Source organism: Camelus ferus, chromosome 18 (genome assembly GCF_009834535.1).
Source record: "Camelus ferus isolate YT-003-E chromosome 18, BCGSAC_Cfer_1.0, whole genome shotgun sequence".
Taxonomy (NCBI): Eukaryota; Metazoa; Chordata; class Mammalia; order Artiodactyla; family Camelidae; genus Camelus; species Camelus ferus.
In genome coordinates, this window is record NC_045713.1 from 6,020,569 (window position 1) to 6,041,216 (window position 20,648).

At 49.0% G+C, this 20,648-nt stretch overlaps 1 protein-coding gene across 12 annotated transcripts in view; it reads right to left on the reverse strand.

Annotated features, from left to right (window-relative positions):
* CUX1 (cut like homeobox 1) overlaps positions 1–20,648 on the reverse strand; it is a 354,203-nt gene that overhangs the window by 324,700 nt on the left and 8,855 nt on the right. For 3 of the 12 annotated variants that reach the window (XM_032459632.1, XM_032459631.1, XM_032459629.1), the window contains exon 1: positions 17,810–18,966. The exons of 1 other annotated variant lie outside the window; for it this stretch is intronic. In XM_032459632.1, coding sequence (XP_032315523.1) covers positions 17,810–18,139 — 330 coding nt within the window. In that variant the 5' untranslated portion in view covers positions 18,140–18,966. Of the gene's footprint in view, positions 1–17,809; positions 18,971–19,375; positions 19,675–20,648 lie in introns of those variants that run through there. 8 more of the 12 variants (XM_032459637.1, XM_032459636.1, XM_032459635.1 and 5 more) reach the window with 8 other exon arrangements.

Sequence of the window (20,648 nt, forward strand, 5' to 3'; positions counted from 1 at the left end):
ATTACTCAGCCACACAAAAGAGTGAAGTACTGATAAATGCTACAACGTGGGTGAACCTCGAAAACATTACAGTGAGTGAAAGAAGGTGACCACGAAAGGCTGCATACATACCGTTTGATTCCATTTATACGTGAAATCTCCAGAATAGGCAAATCCATGGATACTGGACACAGGTTAAAGGCTACACAGAGCTTGGGGGAAGGGGAGGAAGGTGGGGAGTGACTGCTGATGGGTACGGGGTTTCTTGTTGGGGTGCTAGAAATGTTCTGGAATTAGACTGTGGCGATGGCTGCACAACACTGTGAAGATACCAAAACCAATGAATTGCACAGTTTAAAAAGGCTAACAGAGCAGAGGTAGCAGGCATGGTGTCAAGGGAGCTGCCCTTTAGACCGACACAGCAAGCAGCATGTTCAACAGAAAAAATTTTCCAAGAATACTCTGTACCATCGTGCCCCCTCCCCAAAGTGGAAAACTAGTGAAACAAATGTTTTCAAGTCCCACTCTCCCTTAAAAAAAACAGAAATCCGTGAGACATTTAGGAACCCTCATGGCCTAAGCTAAATCTCCATGTCTGCCTAGCTTCTGAGACCGGCTCAGGGTTTGCTCTGCACACCGAATGGGAAACCGGGAAACTGGAAAACTCAACAGACAAGCACCAAGAAAACCACTCTAGTTTGAGATGCCGAGGATCAGCTTTTGCAAAGATGTCCTGAGCCTCTCAAATAAATAACTGGCATCTCCAAGAAACGGGACACTGGCCAGGGAATGCCACGCGTGGGCACCACTGTTGAAAGTCCATTGCAAGAAGCTTCCCTAGAGGACAGCGGGATGGCTGGTGTGTCTGGGGACTAAGTCTGTGCTGGGATTGGGCAAGAGGCCAGCCGCGGCCCCCTCACACCAACACCCATCCACATTCTGGGAAGGTCCACCATTCTCCATCAGAGGAAGATGGGAACGCCCAGCTTTAGGGGCCATGGTCAGTTGGAGTAAAGACTTCTCAGCAAGACTGTAACTGAGCAGGACCCTATGGGGCCATCCCCAGGACTGACCCCTCTCCCATATCCTCTGCCGCAGCTCCTCTCTGAAGCACCCAGGTAATAATAGCGTCTCCTGCATCTTTCCTGAGGTTTTCAGATGCTAAAAACCACTACCAATTGGAAGAAATTAGCAACTTGATGACCATGAGCACAGAGCCCCCATACCTTCTGGCTCCTAAGGATTGATCAGCGTCAACCAATCGGAGAATCGTGCACAGCTACACATACCCTGGGACGCCCCACCCTCCCAAAGCTTGTCTTTAAAAACACTCAGCTGAAATCCACTGGGGAGTTAGTGGGTTTTCTGGGCATGAGCTATCCTTTGTCGGCCCAACCATAAACCTTTCTCTGCTCCAAACTCCAATGTTTCAGTATTTTTTGACCTCACTGTGTGTCAGGTACACGGACTTCTGTTAACAATTTTGGCAAAGCCAGCTTAGGAGTCTGTGCCTGTGGGGGGTTGACCCCAGCCAGAGGCAGCCCCTTGCCTGAGTCCCCACCAGCTGCTGGAACTCACTTTGCTCTGGGGAACTGGGAGGGACTGTTCCTGACAGATACTAGCCACCCCAAGGCGCAAGGCTTTTTGGAGCCCAGGAAAGTCCGGAGTCATGCTCCACATCTGGTATCACCTGGGGGTGGGTCTCTCCACTCCATCTGGGCTCATTCTCGTGTAGGAATTGAGCCACTTGGGTCAGTTCTGTTGAGAGCTGGACGCATCTGTTTGGAGGCCTCTGTCTGGGAGCAGAAGTGGAATTTTGAAACCATACCTCCTCTGATTGTGCAACTGTAGCTTATTTATTATTGTTTGTGCTTTTGTGTGTATGGTTTTGGGGTGAGCCACTCCAGCTTGTGCAGGATAGGAAAATTCTACCCGCTCCACGTGGGCTCATTGGGAGCCATTCTGGGTCCATTCTCTTTTGGGAGTCAGGCCACTCTGGAAGCCTCTGCCTCAGAGTAGAAGTGGAATTTTAGGGCTACACCTCCTCTGATCTGTTTGTGAGACCACATTTGCTATTTGTGTGTGTGTGTGTATCAGTAATTGCACTGGCAGGTCAAGACATCTTTGGTGAGTAATGGGGCTCGCGTGTGTGGACACCAGGGCATCCTTCTCTACTGCATTAGCTTCCCCTGGGGTGGAGCACTGGTACGGATTTTCCTTTTCTAGACTTGGTCATTCACTCAGCTTCATTTCTGATGGGGCCACTGTTTGGGGTTCTCCCCTTTTGCACTGACACAGGGCATTGGCTGGGAATCCCTCTTTTGGGGGTTAGGGAACTGTGACCCTGAGTGACAGTTTTGAATTGTTGCTTGCTTGATATTTGATAACATTAGCCATGAATAATTAAGTCTGGATGATCAAACCTCTGTTCCACCTTACAGTCCCCCTAGGGTATACTTTGCAAAATTGAGAGATCTCAGAAATGAAAGAAAATATTTTTTATTGTAACACTGTGGACTCAGTTCTCTCTGAAATCTGGAGAACAATGGCCCCTAATGGCTCTGCTGTGATATCAAAGTGTGCTTTTTGCAGTTTGGCTTTTATCTTAGGGAGGTGAGAGGGGGATAGCTCAGTACCTGAGTCTAAATCCTGGTTTGCTTATGTATTTTGTTTAGTTTGGTTTTGGTTTTGCTGAAAGTGAGACATGGGAACAGGAGCAATTTATACATATAAAATATATTAAAATATATATACGTATATATATTATCTAGTGGATATTTGGGAACTGGAAAAAAAAAAAAAGCCTGAAAATAACCAAGGTAGTTGAGTTTTGTAAAAAAGTAGTTGGAGAAATTTTCTTTTCTCTTCCTATGCCTTTAAGATGTAAATGATCTACCTGGGCTCTCAAGGAAAAAAAAAAAAAAAACAGGTTTTTAAAACTCAAGCAGAAAAACCATGAGATCTCTGGTTCTGTCTTTACATAAAATAACCTGTGAATGAATTCTATTTAATTGACTTAAAAATGCTTACGAATTAAATACTTCCAGTATAAAGGAAGCCAGATAGAAGAAATTTCAGGTTCATGTGATGTAGGAAATAGTCCACATTGAATTGATACCTGATACTATAGCTAGCTTGAGCCTGTTGGTGTAATCAACAGACGTGTCTTTTATTGGACCTGGGTTTACTGAAGGTTAATAGGTTCATGTTTTTTCTGTTGCAGTTTGTCAGCAGAAAGAAAAACATTCATTAACTTGGTATGAGGAAATTCTTATAAGTGAATTAAATGCAAATAAGAGCTTTTGGGTGAACTTTTTAGTAATAATTATGTTTTAGGAATGTCTACTTAGGAATGACCTCTCCGGATATTTGGTGGCTTGAAAATTTTGGGAGTTGTGCTGGACTGGGTTAGATGGTGGGAGTTTACAGAATAGCTGACTAGGTCATTCCCAAACAAAACAAGACACTGAAACATTCACTGGAAGCTGAGATTTGGAGGAACAGAGAATTCTAATTTGGATGTGTAGTTGAAAGCTACTGAAAACAACGGGGGAAACATTTCAGTACACTACAGGAAAGCAAGATATGTGTTTTGAGAAAAAAAAAAAGTTATAAGGAATGGAATTGCCCTTTGTTAAGGGAGAAGAAAGTGATTTAGTCCTACAGCTGATTGTCTTTAGATGGGAAAAAAACATAAGGGACACACTAATATGGATACAGACAGTTATAGAAAGTCTATAGAAAGGGAGCTCTAAAAAAAGAGTTCTGTGCATGGTTGGGCTGAGGTTAGATTAAACTTTATTAAGTGAATGGATACTGTTATTAAAACAAATAGGCTGGGGCAGGACTAAATATGGTTCCTCTCTGTTAAGAGAACAAGTTTACTGGTAACAGATTCTGTGAAACTTTTTGATACTTTTCAGAAATGTCCTATCAAAGTTTAATTAAAGTTCTTTTGACTTCAGCTGACTTCAGGATGCTTCAGAGGGCCCCCGAGACATCTCAGAGAAAAAAATATTAAACTAGGATTGGTTGGTACGTTAAATTACATGGAAAACATTGTCAAATGAGTCATACAAGCCTCAGATTACACAGACTGGATAAATGTTATCGATATAGATATTCTAGAAATTATATAAAGCTTCCAAAGTTTAGATATGTCCTGGTATAATGCTATCAGTCATGATTCTAGCTGTTGTCTTGGATGGCTGCAGGTCACAGCAACTCGTTTAAGCTGCTTCATCAAAACCACTGCAATCAGATCTTTCAGGTTGCTTTTTTGGTCTTTTGTCATTCATAGACAGTTAAGCGGATGCTTTGCAGAACTGCTTCACCTTCAAGAAGATTCATAAAAAGGTCTTTTTGACAATACAGGATTCTTTTTAAATCATACCGCCGAGCTGGGTAAGATACTTAAAAAGTCTAATGAAAAACCCTGATTTCATGGAACTGTTGTTAAGAGAGACTGATTACACGTGATTGAGTGAACTGATGAATATGGTTGTAGTTTTTTGGTTTTGTCTGGGACATTGCTGGCTTTTAATCTGTTTTCTAGTTAAACCTGTTTACCAAATGTTTGTTTCCCTATCAATATTGTTCCCAACGTTCAGGCTAGAAACAGAATTCCCTAACGGAGTTGTCATCTAACTACTCATGATGTATAACGATGCTGGCTTTAGGTCTGTTGCTAAAAGCAACTAACTAACTACTCATGATGTATAACGATGCTGGCTTTAGGTCTGTTGCTAAAAGCATATGTCTGATGCTTGTGTAACACCTGGGTATAAGTGAAAAAATGCACAGCCTGTAAAGTGTTTCCCCATCAACATACCTCTGAGCCTGTTCCCAATATCTGATTAGTTTTCCCCCCACGTGGATAACCAGCCAAACATACAGGAGGCCTAGCACCGAGGGACATGATCTAAACCTGGGACAGGAACTACCACCCCAGCATCAAGGGACAGATACTTTGATCATCAATTGAAAGATCTGTAATCAAAAGGGGAAATGATGGAAAAATCTGTCCATATTGAGGTACGGGGAAGTCATTCTGGCTTATGCATGGTTTGACTTAAAAAGCCTGTTTTGTGGCCTTTTGGACATGCACTGTACATCTGCTTTGGCCTTGAAGAGGGGAAAGCATTTGAAAGTCAAAAGGGAGTAGCTGTGGTTCAGACATCCAAGGTAAACTACGTGGCCGTTGTGGGTGTGATTTCACATACACTCCTGTATTGAGGATTCTAATTTTCTGAGCTGTGTCGTACTCAGGATGCCACCAGCCATTCTCAAAGCAGTGTCTGCTGGCAGCTGCAACCTTATGACCTCAAGATATCCAATTGTAACTATTAAGTTTTTAGACAACGAAATTGCTTTAGATCAGATATTAGCAGAAAAAAGGAGATGTGTAGTGGCCAAAAGCTCTTGCTATATATATGCTAATGTCACATCAAAAGTTAAAACCCTTTGATACAACACTGTAAACTGACTATAGCTCAGTTTAAAAAAAAAGTTAAAACCCACTCAGATAAAAGTAGACAGCTGGCTCCAAGTCTTCCCCAAAGTGCCAGGTTCAGGCTCGTTTTCAGGCACATGCTCCTGAATTCCTCAGGCAATGAGATCTTAATCAAACAAGACTCGGACCCAGGACTTGGAACTCGAATATTTCCAACTCGGTGTCCATTCTCCAAATCAAGGTAGGACTAGGCCCCATTTCAGCAGGAAGTAGCCAGAGCAGCTGTTACCCCATTCCATGAAAGATTTTGGAGGGGGGGAATGACACAGGATTAATTACAGACTAAACCCTGTGAAGCTTGATGAGCCTCTCTGTCCAAAACATCATTCCCTTTCTTGTCCAACACCTGTTCTCAAGATTGAGGAGAATCAAAGAAAAGGGGAAAACTAACCAAGCAGACCCTATGGGAGCTTTCTGGGACTGACCCCTCCCCCATGTCCTCTGCTGTCACTTCTCTCTGAAGTACCCAGATAACAGTATCTCTTACATCTTTCCTGAGGTTTTCAGATGTTAAAAACCACCACCAAATGGAAGAAATTTACTTGATGATCATGAGCACATAGCCCCCAGACCTTCTGGCACCTAAGGACTGATTCCTCTCAACAAATCAGAGAATTGCACACAGCTGATCAGACCCTGGGATGCCCCGCCCTCAGCTGGCCTTTCAAAATGCTCAGCTAAAACCCTCCGGGGGGTTGTGGGTAGAGGGAGCATGGGCCACCCCTTCTCCTTGCTCAGCCCAGCAATAAACTTTTCTCTGCTCCAAACTCCAACGTTTTAGTATTTTTTGGCCTTGCTGTGCGTCGGGCACATAAACAAGACCCCTCCTCCCCCCACTGCATGCAGAGGGAGCCCACAAACACAAAGTTTCACCCTGGGCTCTGAGGCGCAGTTTGCTCAGAACAATACCCACAGTAACATTTTTAAACCTGTCTTCCACCTCCCTCTTCCACCCCTGGTTGGTTCCTGCACCTTCTCCTTTCTCCATAAACCATCTTTCCCATCTTTCCCGAGGCCGTGTTCACACTGAATTAAATGCAACCTCCCTCCCATACCCCAGCCCTCAGCTCCCCTCTGGCCTCCCCAGACTCACTTTCCTGGCAGAAGTCCTTCTCCTCTTTGACCTGCAAACAAGTTGGAGCATCTGCATCCTAAAACTGCCCTTCCCCGCCACGTGCATCCTCCCTGTGCCTCCCACCTCGCGGGTCCAGGGCTGCTGGTGGGGCAGGACAGCCCCCAAGGCAGGCACCAGGGGCACAGTGGCCGTCCTAACAACTGGCAGGCACGAACCCCCCTACCAAGACGTACCTGACTTGCCACCAGGTATCACAATGTAATTAGTCATTGTGACTGAAGCCGAACGTAATTAATTACATAATTTTGAAGTGTTCAAGTTCAATTCCATTAAAATTACATCATGAAACTAGGGAATTACAAAGGATTACCGACAAAAAAGCAAATAGGGATGAATAAAGAAACTCTGGGCTGACTGCATGCATGTCTGAGTCACACCCAAGCACTCAAGTACAGCGCCGTCACCCCACCTGCTTTTAATAAACCTGTGGGGCCCAGCCTGGCTGCTGTGTGCACAGGCTGCCTCTGGAAGGGCCAGTGCCGGGCACCAGGTGACACAGGCCTGCTGGACATGTAGCATCTGAAGACCACGCCTCCCTCCAGACGCTGCTCCCTGCCCCTCCCCCACCTCAGTTTCCTCTGCTGACACCTCTCCCCAAGGTGGCCCGTCCAAGTGCCACGCACTTGGCCCATCTCTGAAATGGCCACCACAACCCCAGGGGTCTCCTTCTCCCTGTCCTGCGAGCACTCAGTCTGGTATCATCTCTCCTGGCCCAGTCCTCCTCCATCTCCTACTGGACTGTGGCTTCCCACCCTCCCAGCTCCATCCCTTCCCACCCCTCTCTCACACTCTGGTCAGCCCTTCACAGGGGGTTTCCTGAAGCCTTCTCCCAAGCACAAATCTGAGTGCTGAACTGTCCCTCTTGCATTTAAAAGGTAGTGTCTCTCAGGGCCCTCCGAACACAGAACTGACTTAGTGGTGCTTTACACAGAGGCTGTCTGGTCATGAGAAGGCTGTGCTCAAACAGTGCCTGGACTGCAGGAGAGGATACAAATCACTGGAGCACGAGGTCGCAGGCCCGTCTTTCCAGAGCTCTGTCCTGCCCTCCACACACACGAGACACCCCCGGCCCCTAAATCTGATGCCTTGGAGATACCCTGTGTGTCCTGCAGTTCTGACCAGTGGAGCCGGGGGCTCATTCCTCCTGGTACCCTGGGGTTTGAATAGGAGCTGGTGAGGCGATCTGGCACCACAGAGACACGCTTGATGAAGGAATGAATGAACAGCCCTAACAGTCTGAAAAAGATGAGTCGTTCCAGAAACAAACCTGAGAACAACCTCACTCCAACATGCTGCATTATTTCCAAGACCAGTGCACATATTTTCTTAAACATGCAACTTCCTTACAAAACAAGCTGCATCATCCCAAAATATCAGGCATGCAAAAAAACCAAAACTGAATTCAGAGTGGGCTCAACACTCAGCTTTTCTGTGATAATTCCTTGGGGAAAATAAATGTCATCTGACTAGGCTTCTTCTCGGGGATGGATCTCCACCTGTAGACCCCTTAAAGAGCCAGCCTTACTGAACACACCCCAGCACCACCTTCACGTGCAACTGGGAACAAAAACCCCATGGGGCTGGTGCTTTTCAGGTATTATGTGTGGACTTGAATCCAGTATCACTGCAGTGACTAAATCAACTGGACTCCTAGGGGCTGAGAGGGTGGGATTCCGTCTTGGTTATCACAAACGCTAGCATCCAACAGCGAGTCACTCTCCAGCACCAGCAGTGGGCCAGCTGTGTCAGAGGAAAGTCCTGGCTAGAGGCTCTCGCTTCCCAACCCGGAGCTCACAGAACTGCCCTCTGGCCAGTGCACGGCCTCTCCAGCTCCAGCTCCCTCCTCCCTCCAGCCAGCCCAGGCCCCACCATCAGGCCTCAGCCTTCCATTTCCCCAAAACCCCTCCAATTAGCTTTATGCAGATGGGGCATGGAGGACAGCCCGAGGCTGTAACTGTACCCCAACTATCAGATAAAGTTTGCTAACAGGAATGCTCCCTGCTTGGATAATCCTCTTCGGAGGTCTATCCCTGGGAGCTGATCTGAATCGCAGGGCAAGGGAGGCTCGAGAAAATTTCTCAGATCCAGAGAGGCCTCAGCCAGAAGGGGTCTGTCCACGAGTCACCCAGGTACCTTCAGGTGCACCACACAGGATTTATTCAATCTCCAGCTGTTCACATTATGTGACTCACCCACCATCAAGCTCATCCTTGGCAGCCTGTGGACAGGGGACCCTTGCCTGATCCCCCTGTAACCTCATCATGACGACCCCACCACTTTAAGGAGAGCCACTCGCGGGGATGGCAGGGGTTGCAGGTAAAGTCTGGACGGGACTGTGGCAGCCCAGGTCTCCACCACCTCTTCGCAGCTCCTCACCTACCAGCCAGATCATGGCTCCTCCGCAGGGCTGTTGTGTGGATGACAGGAAAGAAATCAACACCCTAAACCAGCACCTGCCCAGGGCCAATGCTCAGGAAATGAGAGCTGAGAGTGTATGTGTAAGAAAAATTTTAAAGCTCTGTCTTAACACCAGCGGGCATCAAACCAGCTACAGTACGTGGAATCCAGTGCTACCAGCAAAGCTTCCCTCCTTTTCTCCTTTCACTGGAGTTTCACAGAGTCCTAGTTTCACAGCTGGGGAAGTTAGGACGCAGGTGGGAGGGGCTCCCTAGTTAAGATGAATTCTTCAGCCCTTCCCACTACAAATGACGCTGAATTCCCAAGCACCAACCAAAATGCAAATCCCACTGCCTCCCAAATCCCATATATCCCAGCAAAGGAGCTACCTGGGGTGGCTCCTCCTCCTCCTCTCTTGCCCCTGTGGACACCAGGCCCAGCCCCCATCAGCCACCCAGGCTGGACCCCAGGGTCCGTGGCTCCTCTAAGCACCCTCCCCCAGCTGCCCGGGGTGAAGTCCCAGCAGCCCTCACTTCCCCAAATCCATGCAAATGCTCATGCGGCCAGACAGTGACGTCACCTCTACAAAAATATCCTAGGTACTTTCTTTGTAAATGAAGCAGCAGAGAAAGCACGCAGGCTCTGAAGGCCGCTGCCCTGAACCAGGACTGGCGGGGAGCCTTCGCCCAAGAGCGCACCAGACCCACGGAACAGCTTCTTCGGGCCAAGCCCCTGGGAGAGCTTTCTCCAGTGCTGACACCCAAGCCTTCAACTTTCTTGCTACTGGCTTTCCCTTGCATTGGTGGGGTTCTGATCGTTACAATATGAACTTTCCCCGTTCATGTGGGGAAGTTTCCTCCCATTCAGGCTGGGAGCAGAGTCAAAGAATAAATCTCTGTCAAAGAATTGTTCTGCCCAATTCTATTTTTAAAAACGTGAATTTTTAATGTTTATATTTTGTGGGCCACCAATACAATTATGTGTATTTTAACTAACGCATATGTCACTTGGCAAAGGACTTTAATAAATGGGAATAAAAAAAGACATACATGTTCCATCAGTGTGTACCTATCAGTAGCTTTCAAAACAAAGCCATTTTAATATAACCTATCTACCTCTCACAGTCCTAAAAAGAGTTCCATTTGTGTTATTAATTTAACTAGCTGAGTCCTAAATCAGAAATACACAGGACAGCCCCCAAGAGGAAGCCCACTGCAGGACTTGTTGGGTGCGAGAATAGTGGCGAGTGCCACAGCACAAGGCAGGGTGAGTGGCGGGTGCGCAGCAACCTGGGGTGCAGAAGAGGGGAGGGGTGTGAGTGGGAGGGACGGCCCGGAAGCTGAGTGGGTGGCGCTAAATGGGGCCCGTCAGAAACAGCAGAGAAGGGAGCCAGAGCTTGGAGGGTCTCAGAGACTACCACCCAATTTTTCTGCAGGAACGCCCTCTCCCTTACTTCTCCGGGTGCACAGAACTCAGTTCAAGCTTTACCTCGCCTTGGGTGTGGGGGGGGGGGTTCCTTGCCCACCCCACCCCCAGCCCCCATTCGGACGTCCCTCCTCTGCAGCCCTCCACCTGCGCACAGCTTGTCACAGCCGCATCCCGGCCGCCCCGCCCACCTCTGCCCATATAAGGCTGCCGGCGCCTCCAGGATGGGAACCACAGCTTTCCCCCCTGCATCCCACTGCCTGGGGCACAGAGGCTGCCGCTGCGGCCTTGGTTAAAATGAAGGAGGGGTGCATAAGAACGGCTTGATACTCAGATTTGTAGGGGGAGGAGAGGGACTTTCCCACTTGAGCATGAATCTGGGATCCTGGTAAGTGGGGAGGAGGTTGAGGTGAGGTGGAGACAATCATCAGGAACTCTGTCTGCTGGCCTGAGGAATGTGGTCTCCACTCCATGCCAATGCCAGCCGCCGTGGGTGTTCAAGAAGGATGACATGATGAAATCAATGGTTTGGGAAGATTAATCTGGCAGCCACATCTATAATGGACTGCGACCTGTTTCCAACAATTTTGAAACAAGTAAAGGCTACGTTCTCAGCTCTTGTGTGTTAGGAAGATTTGGCTCTCACAGTACACAGCCCCTAAAACTAATGGCACACACACACACACATACACAAGACTTATTAAAGTATCAGTGTGTTTTAAAATGACAGCGTAATTACATACCAACACATAGAGTAACGTAAAACAATTGCAAACCACTTCTTACTCCCCTGACAATGACATTCAACCATAACTGCCAATATCCTTCCTCTTCCCATCCCACGTCAATGCTGACAAGCTGGGGTGCTGGGAGCTGAGGAATGGAGCAGGGTAAGATAGAGATGACTGAGCAGTCCCCCAGGGATGGCTGGCTCCAGGTGACAACTCCCTGTCTGCGTCACACTGCTCTCCAAGGTGAGTGCTCGCCAAGCCCTGGCCACCTCACTGGTCTTCTGCACTTGCCCGTGACGGTGAGGGCCCTGGCGGACCACGTCACCTGGACAGGGCTCCTTGGCAGCAGCCTGGTCTTCCTGTCTTCCCACACATGCCTATGGAGCAGAAGCATGACTCCAAACCTGCCTTGTCTCCTACTTGGCTGAAGGATGTGAGGAGACAGTGTTACGTAAACCAGTTCAGGTACAACTGAAATGAAGCAATTCCAGTAAATTCAGGTTTCTACACTGGTTTACATGAATGCTCCTGCTCTCACCGTTTTCTGTTTCAAAAATGTACCACTTACAACATCTCCGTTGTGTGAACAGGCAGGGAAGGTGGAATCTGATTTGCAAGTCTACTTATAATAATTTTAGTTGTCATTTCTGCATGTTGGCGACTCAAAATCTTTTCCTCTTTAAAACGTTTGTGTTCTATGGGCAGCTCAGCAAGGGCAGAGCAGAAGAATGTGAAACAAATAATTCGCTGTACACAACTGCATGGGTTCAAGTTCTAGGTCAACTGTCATGGTGAAAAACAGAAAATAAAGGACAGGTTTCACCATTATCTGCCACACCTTTCAGAATGAGCAAAAATGGTGATAGGAGCAACAGAATGTTCTTATTTTCAGAGTAAGGAAAAAAAGTCTTTTCCAAACCTAATCAAAAAATTAAATGTACAATTCCCTCCAGCAAGAATTTTATTTTTAATTTTCATTTACATAGCATCTTTCTTCCAAGAATCTCAAAATAATGGAGCTCCACAAATACTTAAAAAAAAACAAAACAGTTATCACAACAAAGAAGGGGACAGGCTTGGCAGGGCAGGAGCTCAGAAGAAAAACAAGAAGAGGCAAGTGGGGTGACAGCGGGTGCTCTGGGCTGAGGGTGGCTCCAAAGCGGTCCTTCCTTTACCCGTGGCCCCTGGGCCTGGCTTCTGTTTGCAGCTTCAGGCTCCTCAAGAAAAGGACTTCCCTTTGGTGTCACTTACTAGCTTTAAATCAAATCGTTTTCATCCAAACAGCAATTTCTCCCCTAAAAATCCGAGGGAAAGTGGCACTAAACCAAAGACCCTTGCAGGTCAAAAATAATGACTGAACCAAGATGCCTAAAATGAGTGCATACTCTTTTTGGCGTTAAAAATATTAACAGTGTATTGGGGGAAAAGACCCACTGTTAAGAAAGATTGTCTTGCTTTTAGGAGGAAATTGGGAAGAGGCTTTTGAGCTGACTGGGTTGTTTTTCTGTTTTGGGGTTCTTTTGTTTTCCACAGCTGGGTGGACAGGATCTGAATGTCTTACATTTAGTAAAGAGCTGTCAACACCCAAATAAAATTTTAATGACAGTAAGAATGGCATTCTATTTCTCACAATTTCACAATGTTCACTTAAGAAAGAGCTAATTTGTCAATTTGTTTTTCCCTTAACCAAACTCGGACACCTCACAGCTATACATAAGTTAAGAAAAAAAAAGTTAACTGGCTTTAATCAATTGGATAAACACAGTCAAAGAGAAAGATGTCATTAAGAAAACAGGCCCCGTGCTGGTATACTCAGGGTAATGCTAAGAAAGAACAAGCTTCAGAGTAAACACTGGTAATTTCTTCTGACATTAACTTCATAAATCACAGTCAAAAGCATCCAGATTTTCAATTGTCAGCTGACTGAGTTGGCCACAAGCAAAACTCGGTAGGCCCTTGTGTTTTATAAAAGGTGTCGATGGTGTGGTTGGTATTCCCAGCTCAACTTCACAAGGGCCTAAACAAGGAAGCAGAATCTAGTCAGTTTCATGTGAATCTCCTACCTGGCTATTCCTCCCGTGCTCTGCAGTGTTAGGTAGTCTTGGGAGGAATGACCCACTCCTTTCTGACTGGAAACCTGTCAGACTGTGTTCCTGAGGGTGGGGGTAGGGGAGACCTCTGTGTAGCATTTGAGGAACTTCCAGGCTGCCCCTGGCCCAAGGCTCTAATAAACACAAAAATTCTGCCGCCAGCCCTGGGCCTCCTGCAGAAGGGAAAGTCTTCAGATTCCAATGAAGAAACTGACATCATTTATTTTGCGCATTAACATCATCCTATCAGAATTTAATTACAGCGAGAATTAGAATTATTTTTATTAGAGAGTTGTTTACTTTTCAAAGGAAAGGTTCTTGATGGGTTTTGCAACAAATTAGATGTCTTTCAGAAAGAGCTGTTCCTCCTCATTATGTTTAACTGTCACATTACATGAACTGGGTAGAGCTGGGTAGCACACGCACTTTTAAAGTCACAGTCCAGGTACATCAGCCCAGGGGCTTCAAAGCTGCTTCAGCTACGGTACAAATGAGGGCAATGCCACAGGCCCCCTCCACAATCCTTGGTAACTCCCTGAAGGAACACCTCCTGCCCAGCCAAAGACTGTTCTCCTCTACCAGCTTTCTCAGAACATAGCTGAAAAGCAGGACTGATTACGGCTCAGCAAATCCAAAACCGTGACAGGACCGACAGCTCGATACAGATCAGCACCTAAACAACAACCAAAACTTGGTTATGAAACACACGCAAAACCAAGGTTACTAGCTAGCTCTGAAACACAGAATAGGAAAAATGACTTAGATAATTCAGAGGACCCCACCATTAACATTTTATTGAAATAATCCCCTAACCTAGTTTTTTTGTTTGGTTTGGCTGCTATTTAAGCTTATATCTCTAAATGTACTTAGGGAAAGTAATTTCTTTCTGAATTCTAAATCTTTATCAGGGTACAGTAAAATGTACTCAAATGCTCATGTCAACAAATGTTTATTAAATCAGAAATCACAAATGAATTCACAATTTCTTTGCTGTATTAATTATACAATACAGATATTAAATCACTGGTCTAATTATGCTACTAAAGTTCCTTTTTCACTCTGTGATCCACACACACACAGTTCTCTCAGGTGTTCAAGCATACAGGCATCCAACTCCTAAAATGCCCAGCTCGGCTGGAACATCCAGGTAAACAGTAGCGGGGCACAAGGAGAGGTCATGGGGCCCCCTCTTCAAACAGCATGGACAAAATGAATGGTAAAAAGTGTCTCTATGCTTTCCTATAATAAGACTCAAACGCAGGATTCCAAGAATTCCACCTGTTTCCAATTAGATACCAGAATTGCTTGAGTGTTTAAACTACATTCACTTGCTACTTATACAAAACAATTCTTCCGGGTTTTTTGAACATTTTAAGTATGTTAAAATAAGATTAAGGGCCTGGTTTAAACAATCAGAGGCAGGGGAATTTCAGCTGAAACCAAAACTATCTCTCCGCAGCCATAATGCAGAACTTCAGACAAAACAATATGGTGAAATTCATGAATTTCTATCTTTGACAATTACTTGTAAAAATCAGACCTTTCATAGGGAACGCTACTTTATATATATATATATATATTATAATATATAGAGAATACATTAAGTAGTTTTAAATTGGTTTTTAAATAATTTCTAAAATAAAATATGATCCTATATATCAGAATAACCATCGATAGTTACTTTTAGTTAGCTTTTGTGTTACAGTCCATCAGATACACCTGTCCTTTAAATATGTGAAATTTACATGAGGCCACATGTATGAACTGTAAAACGGAAGCACAGGCAGGAATTTGGCCTAGCTCTGTAGGATTTTATACGATAAATTTCTCTTTCTAAAAATGTACAACTTTTCTTCTAACAAATTTGTCCTTCCTTGGTTTCACTGCAGATATTCCTTGTGCTTTTTATAAATGAGCTGAAATACACATGGACTTTTCTACTTTGAGCATTGCTTCCTCTCCTAAGACAGAGAATGTAAGCACAGGCTCAGGAGCAGTTTAGATTGCTGACTGCAACAGGTAGACCCGGGAAGGTGGGGGGTGGGGGGACCCTGAGGCATGGCCTGTTGCTAATGCACAGCCAGACTTTGCCCAACTGCATAAATCCTGGTGGGTTCTGGTGGGTTCGTCTGAACTGCATACAACAGGGCAGGACTTTTTCAACAGCCATAAAGGTTTTGGGCTCAATCAGCTCACCAGACAGCGTATTTAAGGTTAGCTCCGTGGATTAGGAGAGAGTAATTCCTAAGGGGGCTGGCAGTCTGTCCCTTTCCCTTTCCAACTTTCTCACTTAACGAACTACTGGCAGAAGATGGGTGAAACTGGTGAAGGAGGTGAAGGGGGCCGCTATAGACCCGACTGTATCAGGAGGTGCTGCATAACTCAACTCCTTCACTGATGGACACCTTAAAAAAAAAAAAAAAAAAAAAAAAGCAAACCAGGAAAAAAAAAAACCCTACACACAGTTTCATACAGAGAAAAAAAACTTTAATCAATTGACAATGACCCCCTCCACACACCGAATCTCAAAGATGCTGATATTAAGAGAATCAAGAAAACAAAGACAGCAGTTGTATGGAACCCTTCCATTTGTTTACTCATTATTTTATAAAGGGTCCTAGATGAGATACACATTTTAATCAAAGTAATGTACTTCGTACAGAGAACAGTCCTAGACTGTTCACAGACATACTTCCATAACAGGAGAAAACAAAATAAAAGCCACCAGAAAATAGACTTGCAGCAAAAATGAAATTGTTCTCTTAGTTTGAAAAAGAGGAAAACGTTTAGAGGTTATTTCTGCAGAGGTTCCTTAAAGGGGAACACTAGCCACCACATAGGAATAATGCCCCAAAGGGAAGCCAGTCACTGGCAGAAAGCTACCCCAACATACAGAGTTATATGAGCTTGTTTGAGAAAGTATTCTCTTTCCAAATGTGTATTTAAAAGGCAAATTTATACAATGGTGTTTTTCTTATTTAAAAAAAAAATCCTGTTTTTTACAAGTCTGGGATAGGATAAAAACTTGTCCAACTAGTCTTAGCAACGCCAGAGTGCTGAAACTTCTATACCACAAGACTTTGGGACTTAAAAGGAAACAAAATAGAGCTCAATCTTCAGAAACTCCCTCCCTGGGCACTCACTTCAAGTCCTATGAGGGACAAGAGCTCAGCCCCCACTCCCTGAGTTGTGGGAGGGGCACCCAACTGCCTTATCTCACCTGGACCCTTGGGGACCCAGCCTCTTTACCCTCAGGTAGCAAGGCCACAACCCCATCTCAGTGTAAGGGGTTCTGGAAAGATGAGAAGAGTCAGAGACTAATGAATTGTCTCTTCTCAGACTGCAGTCCCTCTGGCTCGCTTACTGTCTAGGGGAATAGAGATGACTCTAAACTAGATAACAACTCAAAAGGCCTCTTCAGGGCCCAGAGAAAGAACCAGTTTAGCCTTATACTGGAACTCTGGCATTCCATAGTCAACTGAAGGTTTTCAAACATGCGATGAAGCGGCAATGGGAAATCATCTAAGGCCAAATTGTTATCTACCAGGAAAAGCCAATGGATGCTCAGTAAAGAGAACGATGCTCAGATAAAGGTTTTTAAATTCAAGATCAACACCTGAAAGTTCATTCACATGAACTCACAGGGAAACTTTAAACTGAAACCTAAAGTTACACAGTTAAACGTCCTCATGTACTATGAAGAAGCAGTTAGTCACTAAGGGAGTCGGGGTGTCAGAGAGTTCATAAAATCTAACAGCTCCCTAGAAACCAAATCCATCTCCCAGGCAGTTTTGCCAGAGTGCTTAAAAAAGAAATAGCATTGGTGTTAAGCTGGAATGTCACATTTAGGTAGACAAGAAAAAAAAATTAAGGATTGTCTCTTAAAACTCCACAACGGGTTTTACAGTAAGCACAGGAATTAAATTATGGTAAAAGGGAGCTATTTTTACTAAAACAGGGTAGACCAATTTATCAAAAATGCCATTCGGCTGTGTTCATTACATTCAGGAATCTAATTTACACAATAGACACTTTGGAGTAATCTATTTTAGTCAATAAACACTCAAACTCTTTTAAGTTTTAATCTTATCGGAAATACATATTTCGCATAGTCTTCTTCGTAGTTAAGCGAGAAATCTGAAGAAATTTCTTAACGACTGTGAGTCTGCTTCATCGCTCTAACGTAGGCTAGAGCAGAAAACAAGCATATACAATTAAAGTTATCAGACTCCGTTTATGTATGTTTTAATCCAATACGCTTTATTCATACAAGCCCGCATCTGGAGTTCATTTGCTTTCTTCCTAAAAGTAGTGTAGGTCACTATCACCAGTCCTCCCGGTTAGGAAAGTTCGGTCAAGTTTACCTTCAAGCACACCTTAGCGTTGCGAGCAAGAGCCGTCTCTTAGGCAGAGACGCTGAGGGACCCCACCGGAGCGCCAGGCCGCCCTGGGCCCTTCCAAACCTCAGACACCCCCCACCCCACCCCTACCACCACATACCCCCACAGTTCAAGGAGCTTCTGGCCCACACGCCGCTCACCTTCAACTTGGCTCCGGCTATGCACAACATCCACCTGGTAGAGTCCCGGGGCTGTCCAGGAGCCGCGAGCGCGGAGCTGGCAGGTCCCCGGCGGACCCCTAGGGCCCGCCGCTCCTCTGGGTGGGGGGTGGCAGGCAGGAACTCGCCCCCCGGGTACCGCGGCTGCTCGGGCGCCAGATAGGGACCTCCAGCGCGATCCCCCTTCGGTATCCGGGGCTCGGCGCGCGGACCACGGCCCGGCACGCCACAGTCCCACGGGGTCCCCAGGGCTTTGCTTTCGAGAACCCGACCCGAGTAGACATTTCGGAGCGGACCCGCAGAGCGCTCCATTGCGCCCGCGGCCCCTGCTGGGAGGGTAGGGCCTCGGAGAAGGCGGCCAGAGAGGAGCGGGCGAGTCGCTGGGGGCCGCGGGAGCCCTCGGCAGCGGGACACCCGCCGCCTGGATAGGCGGCAGGGAGCAAGCGGACCCGGCCCGGATAGACCGCGCGCCCGGGTGCAGAGCCGGGCCTGCGCTTGGGGAAAGTTGCAGCTCTCCTCCGGCACCCGCGCCCACTGGGCGCCGCGACCCCCGGACCCCGCGCGCGGGGAGTCTGCCGCCCCCCACAAGTTTCCCCAAAGCGCCCCTACTGGGTCCCCGGCCGCGGTGGGGCCGGTCCGCGCCGCTTGTGTAGGCACACAAAAGAGTAGGGCGACTGCGGGGTCTGCGGGTGGCCCTGGGGCGCCCGCCCGGACGTAAACAAACCCCGGGGTCCGCGCAGGGAGCCCCACGCCGGGCGCGGGAACGGCGGCGCCGTCCCAGCCGGCTGACAGCCGGGGGCGGCGGCCGGGGCCCGGGCCGGCCGGGGCCGGGGAGCGCGGACGCCCGCCCGGCTACCCGCCCGCCTGGCCGGAGCCGGGCCGCGCCGCCGCCGCCGCCGCCGGTGGCCGCTCTGACCCTCCCCCGAGCCGGCGGCACCACAGCGCCACCAGCCCCAGCTCCGCCGCGCCGGCGGCAGTGGCGGCGGCGGCTCCTCTAGGAGAGGCAGGCGCTTCACCCCCACAGCAACTCCCCACAAACTTTCCCCGGGAATACGGTGGGCCGGGGGCGCGGGGCGCGCGGCCAGGCGCCGCCGGCGGGCCGCAGCCCCCTCCCGGCGCAGCGCCGGCCGCCGTCGCCGCCAGCCGCCGCCCGCTCCCCGCTCGCGCGCGCGCCCCGCGGGCCGCCGGGGCCGCCCCCTCCCCGGTCCCGCGGCGGCGGCGGCGGTGGCGGCGGCGGCGCAGGGCCCGGGGGGGCGCCCGGGGTGGGGGCCGACACCGGGGGCAGCAGTGGCGGCGGCGGCTCCCGGCGCCATCTTGGGCTGATCGATGAATTGAACAAAGAGGATCAATTTCTGATCAAGCGAGTTATCAATGGGGGCCGGGGAGCGAGAGGGACTTGTCCCCGACTCGGCCCCGCTTTCCCCGGCACCCCCCTCCTCCCCGCCGCCGCGGCCCCCCGGCGGCCGGGCAGCCCGGGGCCCCGGGGGAGGCCGCGACCGCCCGCAGCCCCCACCCCCGGGCGAGAGGCCGAGCGAGGAGAAGCCTGACCTGCAGCTGCTGTAAATCAAAGCGCTTCCAATATTGAAACATCGATCCCACATTGGCCGCCATCTTGAGACATATTGAGACGGAGTGAGAGGCTGATAGAGAGGGGGCTGGAGTTCAGGAGCCGCCAGGAGGCAGCAGGCGGGCGGCGCCAAAACCCGGCCTGGAGCTGGCCGCCGCCGCCGCCACGGAGGACGCGGACTCCTCCTCACGGCGCCGCCGCAGCCATGGCGAGCCCGAGCCGGAGCCGGAGTCGGAGCCCGAGGGCGCGGCGGCCGCCGCCGGGCCTCGTGCGCGCAGCCCCTGCCCCCTCCCCCCCGGCGCCCGGCGCCCGGCCCGCGACCCCCGCCCCTCCCGAGCCCCCGGCCACGCAGACGGCGGTCGCCGGCCCGGCCCCGAGGGGGCGCTGGAGGGCGGCGGGAGGGGCGCCCCGGGCCCCCGCGGGAGGCCCCGGGCCCGGCTCACCTGGGGCGGTTTGCGGGCGCCAGGAGGGCGCGGGTGACGGCGGCGACCCAGCGTAGCCGCTCTCCCCTCTAGGGTCCTAGGTTGGGAGCCGGCGGCCGTTTGGGGCGGACGCCGGCGCTCCGCGGCTTTCGCTCACCCTCCTGCGTGGCGCCGAGCGCGCCGAGCCGCCGCGACCACCTGCCGGAGCCCCGACCCCGCGCGGATCCGGCCCACCGCTTCCGCGCGGGTGCGAGGCGCACTGGCCGTCGGCTGCCGCACACCTTCCCCCTGCGCCCCAGCTAGACTCAGAGACCGACACTGCCAGGAACCGCATTTCACATTGGAGGCACTGGGGCCGGGGCAAAGCAGTGCTGACCCCATGTCGTTGCACACGTTAATGTCCCGCACAGTGGCCGCGCGGTCCCCGCGCCGCACCGCACCCCCGAGGGCCAGGGGTTCGAACGGCCCCTATCCGCCCGAGCTGCACCAGCTTAGGCCACGACAGGAAAAGTCTTGGAGCACAGTTCTGTATCCCCCCGTACCGCTTCAGCGGAACAGCCCTAGAAACTTCCTGTAGTTCAGACACATCGGTTTGGGTGCAAAAACTTGGAAAGGGTGGGTACACTTAGAACAAAAAGCATGTTCCCTAGTTTACAGAAATGCTAAACTATAAGCCCCAAAGCCGATTCTCTTTTAATTTCTTTCTTTGCAGAAACCTGACAAAAAGCACACGTTATATGATCTTCATCTTTAATTGATTATACACACGGGTGAGTTTGAGTTTCCAGTAGGAATACTGTGCTTTTACTCTCCTGCACTTCATTTAACGTGT